Raw genomic sequence first — 20216 nt, 5'->3', positions numbered from 1 at the left:
GAAGATATTTTCCTCTACCCTTCCAGGTTCTTCTGGCTGGTCTAAGAATTAAAGTGACATGAGACAGATTAACCAGGTGAAAATCAAACAAAAGTTTAATAACATGGGAGAGTCCCAGGAAAACTGAGTAACTTGCCAAAAGGGCCAAAACCCTCACCTCCCTTTTTTTTTGATAGTGATAAATGAGTGGAAAATTTACTTAGAGAAAAATGCTCCCATTCCATAATTCCTTATTTCTTCATGACATAGATAAGAAACATAGTGTTCACAAATGGAAAACATTTCTCTAAGTTGTACATAGCTTTTTGTTTTTTAAAAAAAATTACATCATAGAGCCTTATCGACTCTTTCTTGACATCTTACATAAATTATCTAAATAATAGATCCACACTTTGCTTAGCTTTTATAAATACCTTGACCTAATCAACAGACCACTGACCCTCACCTCTTAAATACCATCTTCAGCTAAAGACAAAAGAGGATGTTGGGGGTAGTGGTTTGGGACTTCAAAGGGGAGGAAGGCAATTCACATGGAGATGGAAAAGCAAATGTTTGGTAAATAAATGTTTGCTGGGCCCTGCATACGCAATGAGATGGAGTAAACTGATTTTTAAGGCCCTGCCTAGAGTTTTCCCCACCACACCCAGCCCATATTCTTGCAGATATCTCTGGTGATAGTTCTATTCAGGGAACAGGCCCTCTATTGAAATTCTTTTAGGCAGTTAAGGCGGAAGGTCCAAGTTTCTTCCTGAGTCTTTTGAACCTTGATTGTTTCAGCTAGAAATAATTCACACGCCAAAGAGATATTTTGGTTTTGAGTGGCAAATTTTGCTCCCCTACATACCTTAGATAGTGGAAGTTCTGTGATCCACAAAATCACTCATTCAGAATTAAATTCCTATGTGACTTATCACTTGTGTTTTTTCAGGTGGGGTAGTTCCCAGAGGACAAAATAAAGACTTAAATGCATTAAAATACGTCAAGTGTAAGCGGTCTCTTATGGTTAGGAAACTAGAAATAAAGTCTATCTTCATTAAAAAGAAGAATGATTCCTCTTGATAGATATACAAAGATGCTAAGAGACAGAAAATGAAGGAATGTAAAGTGAGAAAACAGGGAAAGGTAAAAGACATGTCGTAGCATCCAGGTTAGGCAATCCACCCAGACTGGCTGTCCTGCGGCTGCCCCTGAGTCCCCTCAACTCCCATCCCTGCTGCCGAGGGCTGAAGGACCCCTCACGCCCACCCCAGCTGTAAGGAAAAGCCTCTCTCTCCTCTCACTGCTCTTGTGGAAGGGCTGCAAGCCTTCAGAAGCAATGATCAAACCATAATGGAATTTAAAAACAGGCCGCTCTACTATGAGGCCCATGTGCCTGACACAAGGACCAAGCTCCAGCTGGCCTATCCTCCTAGCCACAACGTGATGACTGCACCATTCTTATTTTTATCCATGGTATCTTCAATCCCTCTTGAAATATGATTTGGTGTGTGTGTGCAAACTGAGACCAGGGAGGTCAGTATTTCAGGGTAATAGGGGTTACTAGGCCACCTGGACAAATTGCCAGCTGGAAAGAGCCCGGCCCACATTCTCTGGCGGTTACCTTGGTCCTAGGGACAAGCAGAGCTGAAGCCAAAGGACAAGAAAGAGTGATAATCATTAATGTTTGTGCATTTACTTTCTGCTAAATACTTATCCACGTTACCTCATTTAAACCTCACGAGAAACCTATACATTAGCCTTTAAAACCCATTTTATAGTTGAGGAACCTGAGATTCAAAGTGATCAAGTCACTTGCCAGCTAGTTTATAAGTGGTAATTTAGGAACCTGAACCACGAGTCTGACTCCAGGGCTCTTGAGCTCACTACTCCTGTAACCACTAGCTTATTCTGCCTCACCCCCTGCCTCTTCCCCAGGGCGCTCTTACCATCATGTGCTCACCACAGAAGATGATCCAGAAGGAGAGAAGCATTGCATAGAAGATGCCCTGTCGGATATCGCCAAACAATAGCATCCAGGTCCAGTCAAACCCAATGGAAAACCATTCCACTGGGATATTGATAAAAGTCATGGAAATCCCAAGGGCAAAGATGACTCTGATGGTGAGAAAATATCAGGAAAACTACTTTGTTCATCTGGGAGGCAAAACATTTTTGATTTAAAAATCAAAACCCAGTTTTGGGAACTGAGATGTTACATATTGGGACTGAAGCCATATGATCAGTTTCTTTGCTCTCATAATGAGTTTTTACATGGAGATGCTAAATGTCTTCTTTCATTGGCACCACTGCAGAATGAAGGAGTGTTACATTAATCTTTCTACACAGTAACTTAACCTAACCTCCTGAATGCTCTGAACTTTATCTTGGTGCCACCTCAGATCAAGAGTTTCCTATAGTGTTTTCACCCTCCCTTGCCTTCTTAAACAGACCTCACTGAATATAATTATCTGCTCTTACCTATTCAGGTTATCATTAACCTGATCATTAAGAACTCATTATTATGATATCCTCAGCAACCAGAAAGTATACAAGCATATTTGTTTCAATAATACATGACTCCAAACAATATGAAATACAAATTATTTTAGCTGCTTGTTTTTTATTTTGCTTTTCTCCTATGATTTCCACTTCTCTATCAAAATATCATTCATTTTGTTACTGACTTATTCACACTTTCATTCATACCCATGATATGTTTATTAAGCACAAATCATGTACCAGGCATTTTGTTAGGGACATACATACCTAAATGAATAGGACCAGTTCTTTCCTTCAAGGAGGTATATTCAGTGGCTGAGCCAGACAAAGTGTGATAAGTAATGTGACAGAAGTGTGCACAGGCTGCTACCAGGACTTCTCACTTTGATAGAGACAGAAATTGAACTGAGTTGTGAGTCAAGATTAGGGAGGTGGAAGGGCATTCCAAGCAGAGGGAAGAGCCTGGAGGGAAGCACGGAAGTCTAGAACAGCCTGAAGCATTTGGGGATCTGTATGTGGCACATATCAGGAAATGACAGGACATGATACCAGAGAAATTAAAAAGGCTGAGCTGGTAAAGAAACTTGCATACCTCATTAGAGAATTTGAAAATTATCTTGAAAGGACTGAGGATCCAATAAGAAGGTTAAGCAATGGAGTGACATCATTCCATTCATTCATTCAACAAATTTATATTTATTGAGCTCCTACTATGTGCCAGTCACTATTCTAAATGCTGGGGATATAGTAGTAAACAAAGCAGGCAAGAATTCTGCTCTAGTGATGCTTGTATTTAGATGGGGTGAGTGGCGGGGTATGGGAGGAATGATAATAAATAAATAGAGAATGAGTATTATGAAGAAGTATAATAAAGCAAGGTAGGTGAATGGAGAGAGATCAGGTGCAATTTAAATAAGGTAGATGGGAAAAACCTTTAAGACAGAAATTATATCAGGTCCTGAAGGAAATGAGGCATTGAGCCACAATGATTCCTGGGAAGGAGCACTTCAGATGAAGAGAACAGCAAGTGCAAAGGCTCTACGGTGGGCACATGCTGGGCATGTCTGAGAACCATCAAGGTGGATGGTAGGTGGTGCAGAGAATAGGAGATAAAATTAGAGGTGGTGAAGAGCTGGGATCATCGAGGGTTTATAGGCCAGAGCAAAGGAAATGAAAAGCCAATAGAGAGCTTTGAGCAGAGCAGTGACGTCATCCAATTTCTACTTAAAAGGGAACAGTCTGGCTGCTGTATGAATAGATTTCAGGAAGGAAAATGATGGAAACAATAGGAGCATCTTATAGCAAATAAGAGGCTATTTCCTATAATCCAGGTTAGAAATGAGAAATCATGGTGAGTTAGATTAGGGTGGTAGGAATGGAAATGGTGAGATTTCCTGGTGTGTTGGAAGAGGCGTGTAAAAAAAGAGAAGTAAAGGATGCCTCCTGCATGTCTGCTCAGCTGCTTCTGAGCAGCTGAAAGGATAGAGTTGCCAATTCCTAAGACCAGGAGGCCCCGAAGAGGAGCAAGTTTGAAGTGAGAGGAAAACAAGTGTTCTTCATATGTGTTACATTTCTGTGTAAATGAAGATGTTAAGTAAACAGGTAGAATATTTGGGTCTAGATTTGGGAGAAGCTGAGGTTGACCATGTAAATGTAGAGTAATCAGAGTGTAGATGATTTTTTAAGACCACAAGACTAGGTGAGATCACCCAGGGAAAGCAGCGTAGCTAAGAAAAAGAAGACGTCCAAAGACCGAGCCCTGGTTCCAAAGTTTAAGAGGTCGGAAAAATCGTTGGAAGCAGCCATGGGGACTGAGTGGTCAGCAAAGGAGAATAACAATGAGAATGTGGAGGAGGCTCTATGAAGAAAAAGGGAGTGATCAGTTATGCCAAATGCTAACGACAAGTCAAGAAAAGCGAGGACTGAGAAATGAGCATTGGATTTGGAATGTGGAGGTCATTGGTGATTCTGTTGAGCAATTTTAATAAGGGGTCGAAGGAGCTCAAGAAAAAGCAGGAGGAGAAGATATATAGACAAGATTTTTGAGGAGTTTTGCTGTAAAAAGGAGCAGAAAATTGGTGTGGTGGCTTCAGGGGGAAGTACAAAGAGTTTTGACTAAGAATGGGAGAAGGCAGAGTGTGTCTGTGTATTAGTGGGAATAATCCAGCAGAAAGGAAAAAGTCAATAATGTGGGAGAGAAAGGGGCTATGTCTACAGAAACATCATCCTTCTGGCAGTGAGAGGGGTTGGGATCAGTTAGCAGCAAGGCAGTTCGTCCACTGTAATAGAGAGAAGTATCTGATGCAGAACATGGGAATGAAGAGCAAAGATACAACAGAGAGCTGGAAATATGAGAGCAGTAGAACCCCTAGGATTTAATAATAATTTGCACATGAAAGCTGAAGGAGAAAAAGGAGTCCAGGCTGATGTGCGGTCAAATCACCAGGCCAAGTATTCATAACACACTGACCACTTGAACTAGGCCCCCAGCAAAACCAGGTCCATGGCAGGCAAATCACAGGATGCCAGTGTTCCTTAAGGGTGCTCCAAAATCAGCTCTTACTTTTCCAGAAGCACTGGGGGTCGAGACATCATGGTGATCCTCCTCCAGTACCACACCATAATGATGAAGATGCTGGGTGTAAGGAAGGTCTTCATGGCAAACCACACCTTGGTGAAGCCTCCATTTTGGTGAATTCCCTAGATAGAGACCAATCATAATTTTGAAGGTCAATATATCTTAGTGTTATTTTCTACCAGCAGATGCATTCTGGGGAGAGGTAAATGGAGATCTTTTTTGCTGAACTTTCAAGATCAAGAGAGCTAACATTCACAGCATATACTGTTCTAATACTACCTCCCTGGGCCCCTCCTCAGGCATTGTAGAAATATAAATCAAAAGGCATAAAGATAGACTCACTCTATCCTAAGTGAATGATTAAGAACATGATCAAAGATTTGTCTGTAAGGTTTTCATTGATAAATTGGAGCTATCTTAGATGCCCAAAATGTTGGCATTGGTAAAACGTGTTAAGGTAAATCTGTACTGTGGAATGCTAAGCAGTACTACAAAGTATATTTATACTGTATTCACAATACACCATTAATTTTTTTTTGGTCACAAACTCTTTATGAACTCAGAGAAATGTATTATATTATCAACATCTTGAATACATATGTAACTTTACACATACCCTGGCCATTCATTGGTAAATCAATCCCAGATCTCAACACAAATATTTTCCATCACGTTTTTAATAATATGTGGGCGTTCAGTAATATGTGGGTGTCTAGTTAATACACTCATTAGACAAATATTGAGTGCCTACATTGTGCCAACAGTTGGAATACTGTTGTAATGTGATTTGTTTCTATTAATACAGTATTGTTAATGATAACTTTTTTTTTTAATTTGTCAGAGTGGCTTTCAGGTTATTCCCATAAAATTTCATTATACCTTACTTGTGTTACAATATCCTTCCTTTAGTGGAGAGAAAGGGGTGGAATGGATGTCATTGCCACAGGAGTTGCATATAAACACATTCTCTCTTCAAGAAATGAAAAAGATTTTGTGGGTGCCTACTGACATAGTATGCCCATGAAAGTTGGTATATACGTAAGCACCAGCCACCGTATTTCACAGTGAAGAAACTCTTAAAAACCACTGTATCAAAGTGCTTTTAGTATTTGCTAATGAAGATACAGAAACACTGAAATTCTGGGTTTCATGTAGAATAATCCCAAATTAAGACATTTTAAATATTCTCAAAATTTCTTCCAAGGAAAGATACATACAATTAATTTTAAAAAGCAAGGAACGAAAGAGTCAGTTGAGTATGATGGCCTTTTTTTTGTGAGGGAAGGATTATATACGTATATACACAGAGAAAAAAATTGAGGAGATACAGCATAACCTCAAAGTGGTTATTTCTCTAGATGGCAGGATGTTACAGGTAATGCTTATGTTCTACTCTGTGCTTATTTGTGCTTCTAATTTTCTAGAGTAAATATGTATTTGTTTTTTAGATGTAAAAAAACCTAAATTAGATATAAAAAGTCATGCTGCACATTCTATTTATTCCCCTACTAAAGAGATAAAATGGAAAGAACCTAAATCACGACTGCTCCCTTTAACATTTGTGCTTGCAAGGTGAAACATGTTAAAAATAAAATTACTTTTATCTTGGTGTTATTCACTATATAATCATGATCATCATAATAAAATCTTAAATGGACACAATAATTGCATTACTTTCCATTTCCATGGGTTTGTTATTCTTCTTACTTCTTAATGAAATAGTTGAGACATGGAGAATTCAAGAGTGAGATGGAGCGTCTTTCCAATACACACGCTCACAACCAGTGTTCTTAGCCAGTGCTCTGATGTGACAGGCTGCCTGGATCAATCAGATTCACTTACCACCAGCCGGATATCCTTAATCTCTCCAATCCCAACGTTGATTTTCTTCTTCTCATTCACAGGCAGCCGGATGTTTAGAAGGTAATACTTATGAGCCACAGACCCAATTTCCATGAAAGGAAGGACGTCACATTCATAGTAACGGCCCTCATGTTCTGCGGTCTGGAAGAAGAGTGGAGGGTTTGAGGCATGGTCACTATTTCCAATAGACTATGTCTGAATTGTCTTGCCTTTGCCTCACATCACCAATTCTAAAAAGCTAATGCTTAAAGGTATACCTCAGAGGTACAGATAATAGGGTACACTGGAGGCATGGCATCTACAAGCTGCCCCCCCCCAAAATAAAACCCAGGGACTTCCCTGGTGGTACAGTGGTTAAGAAGAATCCACCTGCCAATGCAGGGGACATGGGTTCAAACCCTGGTCCAGGAAGATCCCACATGCCACAGAGCACCTAAGACCATGAGCCACAACGACTGAGCCTGCGCTCTAGAGCCCACGAGCCACATCTACTGAACCCACGAGCCACAACTACTGAAGCCCGCGTGCCTAGAGCCCGTGCTCCGCAACAAGAGAAGCCACCGCAGTGAGAAGCACACGCACCACAACAAAGAGTAGCCCCCACTCACTGCAACTAGAGAAAGCCCGTGCGCAGCAACAAAGACCCAACACAGCCAAAAAGAAATAAATAAATTTATAAAAAGATAATAATAAAACCCAGCCACATTCGAGATAGAACCAGAAATTTTAGGTAACAAGCAGAAATTTCTTCTATTTCGACACCTTTCTCAGCTCTTCAGTCCTCATTAGAGCCTCATGTCAGACTAACCTGGTCTACCAGGGCTACAATTTTATTTGCAGCATACCGTCGGAGACCTATAAGGCTCTGTGGAACAGTCAACTCAAATGTTCAGGAGGAAGCCCTTGCTAATGTTCATCACTTTCTTGGATGATGACTACTTATTTACATGGTTTTGGCCTGCAGGAGAAGCTACAAGAAGCTGAAAATATCTACTTATTATTGATTTGGCCAAAAAAAGAAGCTACCCAAGGAGCCCTTGGAATTTGGGGAAGACACAGAGGGATGAAAGGAAACAATGAGATTAGCTTGCTAGAGATGACCACTCACAATTCTCTGCCTCTAAAGCTTTCTAACTGCCCAAGAGACAAGATGGCAGAGGGAGCAGAAATTAAATAAACAAAAATTTAGCCCAGTTTCTAGAAAAGCCTCTTGGACTTCCTGCCAAGCAATTTAAGAGGTAACAGCCAGCACATGGCAGTGCGAGATTGGCAAGTAGTACAACTTGCTTTTGAAAACTAAATTCTGCTCTACCTTCGCAGGACACATGGCTATGTGTCCCAGCTGAGGGGTGGGGGAAGTGGGTACGTATGGACACATATAGGCAGGAGCTTCAGCAACCGAGGACTCTTCCCTGATAAAGCAGATGAGTGTCTTGTCTTCACTGCTGGGTTCGTATGCCAGCTTCAATGTTTGCTTGATACCTCCTGATGAAGTGATGGGGGACTGATTTGGTGTTCCTAAGCCTGAATTCTCAGGGCCTCCAAAATTTTTTGTAAATCTTCAGAGTAAAAAGTCCAGTGCAGAAATCAAAAGGAAGATACCAAGGAGTCTGTTTCTTCTGTGATCTTGGGGTGGGGGACGGGGGGTGGGGAGGGGGGCTCTTTACTGGACAGTCAGAGCTTAGAGTGCAATAAACAGACCTTTGTACAGGAATGGAAGACACACATGACATAAGTAGAGGTAGAGCAGGCAAATATCTGGCTTACGCACTTCCATTTTTCCCTTTCCCATTCATGGCAGACATCACTAATCAATCATGATAATTTTTCATCCTCTAAGGTCTAAGGGGCTCTTATCAGAACTACCAGTTGATTAGACACGGCATGTAAGATTTTAAAAATTCTTCTGTAGAAATGATCCTTCTTTCCCAAACCTCAGCTGCAGGTTGGATGAGTCTTCCTGTATAGATCTGTCTTCCTCTCCCCTCTGCTCCTTTCTCTTATACTTACAAATCAAGGCTATTATTAGGACTCTGCAGAACTACTGAAAATACAGTGCAGGCTCTAATTCAGCCTCAGATGAAGCTGCACTCAGGAGGCTGATTACCTGCTATGGTAACAGCAAGAGGTGGGTTTTCTGATGTGTTTCCAGTCAGGGTCTTATTTATAGAAATTGAGAGTTTGAAGGAAACAAAACTTATTTAGTCTAATGCCACTGGCTTGATTATGTGGCTCACCCAAGGTCCAAAAGTCATGGCAGAATTGGGTTGAGGACGTGGGTCTCCCAAGTCCAGCCTCCAGCTCTGATGCAGAGGAGGACGCGTGAGTGCAGTAGGAAGAAAGGAATGCTGTTTTGCCTCAGACATGCCTGAAGGCAGGCATTGTGCTGGGATAAGGAGGGCGCTGAACTTCAAGCCAGGAGGCTGAAATTCTAGTCCTGACCTCACCCCTTGCTGGGTACCTGGGGAAGGTCATCCACCTCATTTGGCCTCACTTTCTTCCTAAGTAAAGCGAGAAAAACATAATTCAAAAAGAGTCATGTACCAAAATGTTCATTGCAGCTCTATTTACAATAACCAGGACATGGAAGCAACCTAAGTGTCCATCATCGAATGAATGGATAAAGAAGATGTGGCACATATATACAATGGAATACAACTCAGCCATAAAAAGAAACGAAATGGAGTTATTTGTAGTGAGGTGGATGGAGTTAGAGTCTGTCATACAGAGTGAAGTAAGTCAGAAAGAGAAAAACAAATACCATATGCTAACACATATATATGGAATCTAAGGGAAAAAAAAAAAAAGGTCATGAAGAACCTAGGGGCAAGACGGGAATAAAGACACAGACCTACTAGAGAATGGACTTGAGGATATGGGGAGGGGGAGGGGTGAGATGTGACAGGGTGAGAGAGTGTCATGGACATATATACACTACCAAACGTAAAATAGATAGCTAGTGGGAAGCAGCCGCATAGCACAGGAACATCAGCTCTGTGCTTTGTGACCACCTAGAGGGGTGGGATAGGGAGGGCGGGAGGGAGGGAGATGCAAGAGGGAAGGGATATGGGGACATATGTATATGTATAACTGATTCACTTTCTTATAAAGCAGAAACTAATACACCATTGTAAAGCAATTATACTCCAATAAAGATGTTAAAAATAAATTAATTAATTAATTTAAAAAAAAATTATATGATCTCTGGGGTTCCTTCTAATGCCCCGTCATGGGTCTCTGTGTGTTCTCCACTTCCCTGTCCTTACAGAGAGGGTAACACCACCACATGAGACAAATTTACCTAAGTCCAACAAATGAGAGAGAGACACAGGGTCCTGGGATCCTGGCCTGGCCTACCTGTCTCAGAGACAAATTCACTGTATCCTGCTGGGGACTTTTCCTTATTCACTGAGGTTCTGCCTCTGCCAGTATTTAGGCCATTTAGGAAGAAAGATTTCCTTCTCTCTCTTCCTCCCTCCTTTTCCTTTCCCCCACGCCCCTCCGCCTTCCCCCAAATCCAGCATAAGCCTGGCTAATTAGGACAAATTACAGCAGGTGGCAACTTGACTTTTATTTTTTTTAACTTCACAATCCACCAGGGACTAAAAAGCTTTAAAGCAATTTCTCATTTAATCTTCAAACTCAAGTCTAAATTTCACTGCAATCAAAAAGCATAGATTTGATGATTCATTTCCTTCACACTTTTCAAGGTTTAATATCTTTCTTGAAAGGCATCAACACATCCTAAAGATAATTAAGCAACTGTCATTAAGAAGCAGTTACAGTCTTCTTAACCGCCTCCCCCTGACTCTGCTTCCCAGTGCCCTCTAAGTGTATACGTAAGGTGAGAAATGACTTTTCCCTTTTCTGAGGTTGAAATTCCATATCCAAAAGCTTTATATCCTTTAGCTTAGACAGCCAACCAGTCTTAACTCTGAATGATGAGGTCAACTTTTAATTATTTCCTCCACTGCATACAAAGGTCTAGAAATATTACATATCTCTCTCCTGCTACCTCCAATTTCTCTTGACCATTCACTTTTACCTATAGATTGCCCCCAAAGGCCTACCCAAAACAATTCCAGATGGCTTTTGGGTGGGGGGAACCCTATATTTGACCATTCAGCAAAGGGTCTACTGAAGTGATTTTCAAACTTTATCAAGCTTAAGAGAAGGAATTGAAATCCTGTTAAAACACAGATTCCTTGGTCCTACATGCTGAGATTTTGATTCATAGGTTTGGGGTGTGCCCTGGGAATCTGCATTTCCTGCAAGCTACCAGGTGATGCTGACGCTTAGTCCTTAGACCACACTTTCCATAGCTCTTGTATAGGGAACCTGGGGAGGGAGAATTAACAAACACCAGGTGCCCCAAAAGATGCTTATGTGTAGGGTGCATGGTTTGCCCAGTTTTAATTTATACCTTTTGCCCTGTTGGCCTGACTAGTGAAACATGTCCCAGACTTGATTTTAAGTGATAAGGTTCATTATCTCGTCTGGTCCTTATAAAAATTCCCAGGGCAGGTATTATTATCCCATTTTTCAAAGGAGAAACTGAAGCTTGGACAGACGAAGCAAGCTTGCCTGAGGTCATGCAGTCAGTAAGTGAAACAGCCTGGAAGTGAAGCCAAGTATGTTTTGCTCCAAATCCAGGCCTTTAACTAATGTTCATGAACCTGCCCGGCCCCATCTTACTCCTCTTCAGGGCAGGATGGACAGGGCAGGGGCATGGTACTCAGAGGCTTCAACCTGCTATTCTTACCATTCCACAGGGAGCCCCAACTTTCCAGTTATAGGCAAAAGTGAAGTTAGGAAAGGCCAATGTTAGGAGAAGAGAGGAACTAAATCAGTCAACAGAGCGAGTACTACAAAGTAGCCCAAATCCTTCAGGAGCAACTGACCTGAAGATGTCAAGTGACAAATGACATAATCAGGAATGTGCTTCAGTGCAGTTTGGCCTCTCATGCGTTTCATGCAAAGAAAACAAGACTATTTATGTCTATGAAGGGACATCAGAGATCACCTAGCTGGTGGTGCTCCTTGTCAACACTCTTGAGGAATGTGAGTAACCATGAGTAACAGTAACTACGGCTCCATTTCAACTTTTACAGAGACTTTCAAGGGGTTGAAGGGGGTAGTGAGTGGGGAGGGGGACAGAATCTTGGGGAGGCATGTGTGAGGGCAGCATGTGGCACTGGAAAAGGGCCCCTCACTAATTCTGATTTGGTCCTTATACAGACAAATCCCACTATCCTCTGAGGGTCACTGAGTCCATGCCTGTATTTTAATTCCTGGAGAATCTAACGTCTTTGTCCAAGAGAAAGTGTCTCCCTACTCTCAATGAAGGATAGTGGCTTTCCTCCCCTTGGTGGTTAAATGAGTCTTCCTGGAAGAACCAAAGAAAGGAGAGTCCTAAAAGTATGTAAGAGAACTGAGAGGTCTCAAAGGAAACTAGATTTCTCCCTCAGGTCCTCTTTTTGTCTGTGGTGTTTGTTCCCTGGGATTGTTAGTCTTCACACCTGCACACTGACTTTGGCAACAGAGATGCTGATGAAACAGAGAAGCAGACGAATGCATTGAACCAATATGAACAGATCTGTACACCTAAAATTAACTTAGCAATGATCTTCAAACACTTTTTGTTAATATCCAAAGAACCAAGAATTTACTTTTATGGAGGTATTTCAGAGAAACAACTAAATCACTTCAAACAGACATTCCTTCTTCTGTTCTTTCCTCCTTTGCAGGGACATGAAATATCTACACTGCCCTCTTCTAGGACAAAGGACGGTGACTACTAACCTTTGTGGGTCATGCATGCTTAGGAACAAGAAATGTGTCTGAGCAAATGTTCCCACATACCTGGAAACCAAATAAAAAACCCCATCAACTGAGACTTCAAGGTACCCTACCTTGGGTGAGGTGAAGGTACATTTGAGTTTCCGGGGCACTCTCTCATGGGCCATTTCAGTCCACTCAGCAAACATATCATCTCGGTAAGCCAGGGAAACGTCCATGGAAACTTCTGCATTTTCTCCTGCAAGAGAAAGGATGCACAATTCAGAAACAGCTTCTGGGAAGATACTTTGGAAACAGTTTAAAAATTCTTATAGGCTCTACCATGGAAACCAATAAGACAAAAGAGACGTATCAGTTCCTATCAAATGCCAAACCTGACTCTCCAAACCTGAGGACTTAAAAGTCATAGGATGACTGTCTAAGCTGGACGTTGGGTCCCCTCCCATAACCAACTGCTCTGCCAAGGAGTCAAAGAGCATCCACTTAAATTCCTCCAGAGATGGGGTCTCACTCTCTCTGAGGCAGTTCAAATGGTCGGATTCCAACTCACGGTCAGCATTCATCCTCCTTAACTTGCACCACTCGTCCTAGGTCTGCCTGTAGGAGTCCCACAGCAGATGAGGTCCTTTCTCCACAAAAGTTCCTTAGGTACTTGAAACCTGCAACTCATTTGCCTGTGTTTCCTCTCCTCTCTGATAAAAATGACCAACTTTTTCAGCCACCCCTCAGAGACATGATTTAAGTACCTTGGGTGCTTTCTTCAGGACACACTCTAGTCTGAAAGCAACCTTTTTAAAATTACCCCCAAGAAGCTCTCAAATATAGGCTCTGCTGCTTCTCAAAACCCCTTCTTCAGAGTATGGACAAAGTTAATATAAGAGGTAACGGGTTTTTCCAAATTAAAGACTTATACACAGACAGGAATATAATAATAAGTTCATAATTGTGCAAAGGAACGTTCACATACACTTCCATATCAATAAGGACCATGAAAGGGTTTAACTCACCATAGAACTCATTAAGGAGATTAGAGTAATAAAAACTGCCTCTATCCATTTTGTCTGTTTTATACTCTGTTGAGCAAGTTCAAGAACAGAGGAGTCTTAATGGAGGGAAAAAAGCACAGACTACATTTCCAAAATGACCTTGGTGAGCCAGCTCCCACTGGGGTTATGAGACTGGGCTCAGTTCTAGGCTCTGGAACCTGAATATCAGGTCACAAGGGAAACATAAGAATAACTGCTGTCTGGAAAATTAGGGCTGTTCTTTCCACTGACCCAGTGTGGCTTGAAGACAATTTGACAGTGTGGTGAATCCCTGGTTCTCTGAGGAAATCTAGGAAGAGAAGGAAATAATGCAGGAAAGAAGGAATTTGAGACCATTCTGATATAGACCAAACCTTCATGAACATCAGCACCCGCTCCTTTATTAGTATCATTTAAACCCTCAGTCACTAATAATGAACTATCAGAAAGAGAAAGTAAAAAAAAAAAAAAAAAATCCCATTTAAAATCACATCAAACAGAATAAAATACCTAGGAATAAACTTAACCAAGAAGATAAAACACCTATACTCTGCAAATAAAAAATACTGATGAAGGAAACTGAAGATGATACAAAGAAGTGGAAAGCTCTCCCATGCTCTTGTATCGGAATAATTAATATTGTTAAGATGGCCATGCTACCCAGAGCTATCTACAGATTTAATGCAGTCCGTATGAAAATACTCATGACCTTTTTCACAGAACTAAAACAAATAATCCTAAAATTTATATGGAACCATAAAAGACCCAGAATTGCCAAGGCAATGTTGAGAAAAAAAGAATAAAGCTGGAGGTGTCACCGTCCCAGATTTAAGACTATACTACAAAGCTATAGTAATCAAAACAGCATGGTACTGGCACAAAAACAGACACATAGATCAATGGAACAGAATAGTGAGCCCAGAAATAAACCCATACACCTGTGGTCAATTAATCTATGAGAAAGGAAGCAAGAATATACAATGGAGAAAAGATAGTCACTTTAATAAGTAGTGCTGGGGAAACTGGACAGCTACATGTAAAAGAATGAGATTACAACATTTCCTCACACCATATACAAAAATAAACTCAAAATTGATTAAAGACCTAAATGTAGAACATGATACCATAAAGAAGATAACATAGGCAGAACACTCTTTGACATAAATCACCGCAATATTTTTTTGGATCTGTCCCCTAAGGCAAAAGAAATAAAAGCAAAAATAACAAATGGGACCTAATTAAACTTAAAAGTTTTTGCATGCAAAGGAAAGCAATGATAAAACAAAAAGACAGCCTACAGAATGGAAGAAAATATGTGCAAATGATGCAACTGACAAGGGATTAATATCCAAAATATACAAACAGCTCATACAACTCAATATCAAAAAAACAAACAATCCAGTCAAAAAATGGGCAGAAGACTTGAATAGACATTTTTCCAAAGAAGATATACAGATGGCCAACAGGCATATGAAAAGATGCTCAACATTTCTAATATTAGAGAAATGCAAGTCAAAGCACAGTGAGATATTACCTCACACCCATCAGAATGGCTACCATCAAAAAGTCTACAAATAACAAGTGTTGGTGAGGATGTAGAGAAAAAAGAAACCTGTACACTGTTGGTGGGAATGTAAATTGGTGCAGCCACTACAGAAAACAGTATGGAGGTTCCTCAAAAAACTAAAAATAGAACTACCATACGATACAGCAATTCCACTCCTGGGTATATATCCAGAAAAAATGAAAACACTAATTCGAAAAGATACATGCACCCTAATGTTCATAGCAGCACTATTTTCAGTTGCCAAGATATGGAAGTAATCCAAGTGTCCACCAACAGACAAATGGATAAAGAAGATGTGGTATAAATATATATATATAAATATACATATATAAATACACACACACACACACACACACATAAGCACACACAATGGAATATTACTCAGCCATAAAAAAGAATGAAGTTCTGCCATTTGCAGCTATGTGAATGGACCTAGAGAATATTATGCTTTGCTTATGTCAGAGAAAGACAAATACTATATGATATCACTTATATGTGGAATCTAAAAAATAATACAAATGAATGTATATAGCAAAACAGAAACAGATATAGAAAACAAACTAGTGGTTACCTGCAGGGAGAGGGAAGGGGTGAGTGGCATGTAAGGGGTATGAGATTAAGAAATACAAACTGCTATGTATAAAATAGAAAAACAACAAGGATATATTGTATAGCATAGGGGATTATAGCCATTATTTTATAATAACTGTTAATAGAGTATAATCTGTAAAAAAAAAAAAAGAAAACCTGAATCTCTATGCTGTATATCTGAAACTAATATAATACTGTAAATTAACTACACTTCAATGAAAAAATAACTAAAGATAATAAATCTCAGTCAAACATGGTGAATTGGCTATTTATGTTTTCCTCCTCTCACTCCTGAAACTCCACAAAAAAACCAACCAAACAAACAAAAAAACAGTAAAAGAACACAAAGGATATTAAATCACAAGGGGGAAAAAAATGGTAGTGACATGAGCGAACCAGAGACTGCAACAATTTTTTCGAAGATGAAAAACATATGGAGTAGGATTTCCTGACAGCCACAGAGATGGGCACAGCAGAAACGCCACAGAAGGGATACTTTGGAAAAGTGAGCCAACATGTCCAATAGACCCCCAAGCCACTCAGAACTGGAAAGCACCAGGTGTTGCATAAGACAGAAGAGGCAAGATGTTGACAACAGGGTAGCGGAGTCAAAGTCTGTACACAGAATCACTGGAACCCCAGTTCTCATCCATCTTCCCATCTCCACATAGTCCAGGAGACTCTGGACTTGAGGACACCAGGCTGTGCACAGACCCAGGGCTGAGAATAGATAATAAGAGTCTGTATAAGAAACTGTGGGATGCCTGGCTTGGCAGAAGCAATGCTCAGAGTTTGTATATACTCTTGGTTAGGAACCAGAATGGCTACAACTGTTTGTCACTTGGCAGCCTCAGTGGTCCAAAGAAAGAACTGAGCAGAGCTCCCGTCTGTGAGTTGCATATTAGGCACCAGGGTACCTCCTTTTCATTTCTAACATTGTGATTAGGAATTGGGACTTTCAACTCTGTCAAAAGGGCACTTCCAGAACCACAGAACTCAACAGTATAAATCTGAAAGGTATAAAGGAAGTTATCAATTCTCATATTGCACTCCTTGGAGGACCAGGGTTCAGAGCAGCACTGGCCTTAGACACAACACAGCAGGAGGGGCCCCGAATCTGGGCGCCACACTTTTAAAGGGTCCCGCTCTGTCTGGCCCTTTTCCAGCTGTTCTCTTCCTCTCCAGATGAGAAGACCCTGAAGTGAAGGGGACATGTCCATCTAGAGCCTATCCCCTCCCCCAATTTTTAGAACATGGTCCAGGAACTCAGGACCCCAGAATACATACCCAGACAGCTCTGAGCCTACTTCCACATCGTGGGACTGGGGGGGACCTCTCCCCCAGATCCGGCCTCCCAAAGGGAACTACACAACTACTTGTGTACCCTTGGGCTCAGGAGTGCTCAAAGGGCTGCTGTTTGGAGGAGGATACAGACAGAGACTGAGCTTGGAGGGTGGGGTGTCCACACAGAAACACACTCTTTGTATGGGACGGAGCCAGGGGTGGGAAGAAAAGACATCTAGAAGCCCACACTCCCTGGCCCATCACGTTTTTGGCAAAGAATTCCAAGGCATCCAAGAATCTTAAATTCACATCCAGACTTCCAGTGCATTACAAAAGTACATTTGTTACAATTGGATGATAAGACTTATTTGGCTTAACAATTTGCTAAGCCAAGTTCATCACTTTAAAATATTTAGACATGTGGCAGCCATGCCTTCATAGGTACTCTTACCTTGCGCCCCACAAATGTTAGGAGTGGGCCTGGTACAGAGCAGGTGATTCAGGGAGAGAAAGGGCCAGACAGACTGGCCTCCTGGCCTGCTCCCTGCTTTAAAAGTTACTGCCACCTGTTGGGAATCCCCAGACTGTTTTAAAATATGCTGTTAAAAACAAACAAAAATTTTAAACACTGTTTTCATGTACAATTACTCTGTGTTAGGCCCTCGTGACTTCTGTGCTTTCATTTAAATGACCTCATGGAACAACTTATAAAGTGGGCATGGATATTTCCTTTTGATTAGTGAGTAAACCGAGGTCCTCAGATAGGAAGTGACTTGCCTGAAGTTGTATTATTGTTGGTAACATGAGAAAGAGAAGTATTTTGAAACTGTCTTAAAAGACAACCATCTTTTATGTATGGCTTAAAGAAAACTGGGTAACTTGTGATGAAAGAATTCCCCCGAACTAGTCACAAAATATGAATAGGCAGGTCTTTAATAAAAGCAAGTCTCCGCGTGTACACTGTCCCCTTCGGCCCTCACACCCATCCGATAAAGAAGAGGTCAGTTATATAAATTGTCCAAGAGTACGTGGCTAGTAATTGCAGAGCTGGGCCTTAAACCTCAGTCCGGATCACCGCAGACCCCACCACCCTCTATTACCTTTGTTGGTAGAAACAGAATTCAAAAGAAACTTAACAGTTGCCTCAAACACACTGCGTGCAGAGACCACTCAACTCTGACCAAACACAACTTTCTACAGGAGAGAAACACAGCACTACTTCAGAAAACTGACTGGAGGAGAGTGATGCGACGCCCCCAGCGTGGAGTTGGAAGCCTGGGGACGCTTGTGCTCATGTTGTGGATCTGGCCCTAACCAGGTGTGTAGTCAGGGACAGGAGTGAGCCCCGTGGACTGGGGGCAGCTGCTTTCAGCTCCAGCCATCATCGTAAGGCAGCACAGGTCTTCCGACCAGACCTGCTGCTTCTTTCAAGAGAAGCCAGAAATTCAGATGGCTATACAACATCTCTCAATCTTTAAATGTCAATAACCAATTCGCTAAAAATACAAGGAAACAAAACCTCTGCGCAGGTCAGCTAATAAGACATCAGGCAAGCCGTGTCATTCTTTGGGGGGACACTTATCATACTCCCCCCACACCACCGTTCTTTTCTTTCCATTTCAGCATTAGGCGAAGTTCTTTCTAAAGCTTTCTATTTTGGTTCATGAACTTTACCACATGCTCTGCCTAATCCTCACACATCACCTCCTTCCTTCCTTTGCCATCTGGGGGCAGGTGTTATCATCCCTGTTTGTGAGGCAGAGAAGCCAAGACTCGGAAAGCTTTACCCCTAGAAACATCAGACGCTCAAGCTTCTAGAGTGTCGTGGCGTATAGTTCTTACAGAAACCACAGGGAGAATGGCCAGTTCAAGTGGCCCTCGAGCCTTCGCTGGCTTGACTCTGTGATCTCCCCTACCCACCCTGCCATGAACATTCAGGTTCCTTACCCTGTTGGAATAGGACTTGCCTCCTAGGATTCTGTGATCATTAAATTAGTTACTACATGAAAAATCCTTAGAATAGTGCAGAAAGCATGAAGAGTTAGCTATTGTTTTTATCATTTTATTAGGGAAGTGAAAGTCAGTCTTATACTTACTTTAATTCAAAATAATTACCGGGTTTCAGGGACATAGAACCTCCCACTATGAACCCGTATCCAAACCTGGAACACAAAACTCAGAAAAAGGAAAACACTGGGCAGAGAAACGCAGCAAAGCTCTGAAGTCAGCCACCAGAATCACTTTCTCTTCTGTCTCCAATGGACTCGGAAACAAAGTTCAGCTTTAATGACTATGTTGCATGTAATAAAACACTGGTCTCATGACACCCCTCTCCTCCCCACAGAGATAATGAAAGTAAAGCATCCAATTTGAACTCCCTGGGAGAATGGCAGCAAGGCCAAGGCTACCTCTGGCACCTGGAGAACCTTCCCTATAAAACAAGGACGCTGGTTATACCAGTTCCATGGGGTAAAGTTGTGAAGTATCAGCATAGGGCATTTATAGATTTGAAATGCATGGTTTTCCGCACCTAAACGAGACCAGCAGCTTTGCTATCCTGTGGGTTGTCGGAACCTCGCGTTTCTCAAAGGGCTTTGGAGACACATTTTGGTTGCAGGGAAAATCCATTCTCAATACCGGGAAGGGAGGTGTGGAAAGGCACACTGGGTATTTCCATCCTGTTATGGGAGCAGTGCTCTGATGTGAGGAACCTGCACTCCAGGGTTCTGGAGGAGCAGACCCAGACGGCAGAGTATCATTACAAGCAGAAAGATCTGTGCCTTTCCATATTGGGAAGTATAGACCAATCATATCCTTAAGAAGCATTTATCTCTGTATGAGTTAAAACGCCCTGCCCTTCATGAGAAAAGTGTTTGCCAATCAGTTTTCTGAAGACAAGTGGAAGGCCAGAGAGGTGAGCAAGTCCTTAGCATAAGCCAAAAATGGTGGGGGGGACACATAGCTAGGAAAACAGTGTGAGCACCTCAAGAAACCTAGGGCAGCTGCTTAATGTAAGAATGGCCCCTGGGAG

The 20216-nt window shown here is 41.6% G+C and overlaps 1 protein-coding gene across 6 annotated transcripts in view; it reads right to left on the bottom strand.

The window, feature by feature from the left end:
- The window catches only part of WLS (Wnt ligand secretion mediator), a 106867-nt gene that overhangs the window by 28346 nt on the left and 58305 nt on the right, over positions 1–20216 (bottom strand). For all 6 annotated transcript variants that reach the window (XR_014252464.1, XM_082420458.1, XM_082420455.1 and 3 more), the window contains 4 exons: positions 12832–12956; positions 6899–7060; positions 5042–5178; positions 1926–2094 (listed from right to left, as the gene is read on the bottom strand). Coding sequence is in view for 5 of the 6 variants with exons in the window: in XM_082420458.1 (XP_082276584.1) it covers positions 1926–2094; positions 5042–5178; positions 6899–7060; positions 12832–12956 (593 nt within the window). In the remaining variant the exon portion in view is untranslated. The remainder of the gene's footprint in view (positions 1–1925; positions 2095–5041; positions 5179–6898; positions 7061–12831; positions 12957–20216) is intronic.

This window comes from Balaenoptera physalus, assembly GCF_965194825.1.
Source record: "Balaenoptera physalus genome assembly, chromosome: 1".
Classification (NCBI taxonomy): domain Eukaryota; kingdom Metazoa; phylum Chordata; class Mammalia; order Artiodactyla; family Balaenopteridae; genus Balaenoptera; species Balaenoptera physalus.
This window is presented reverse-complemented; position numbering and strand designations above follow the sequence as displayed.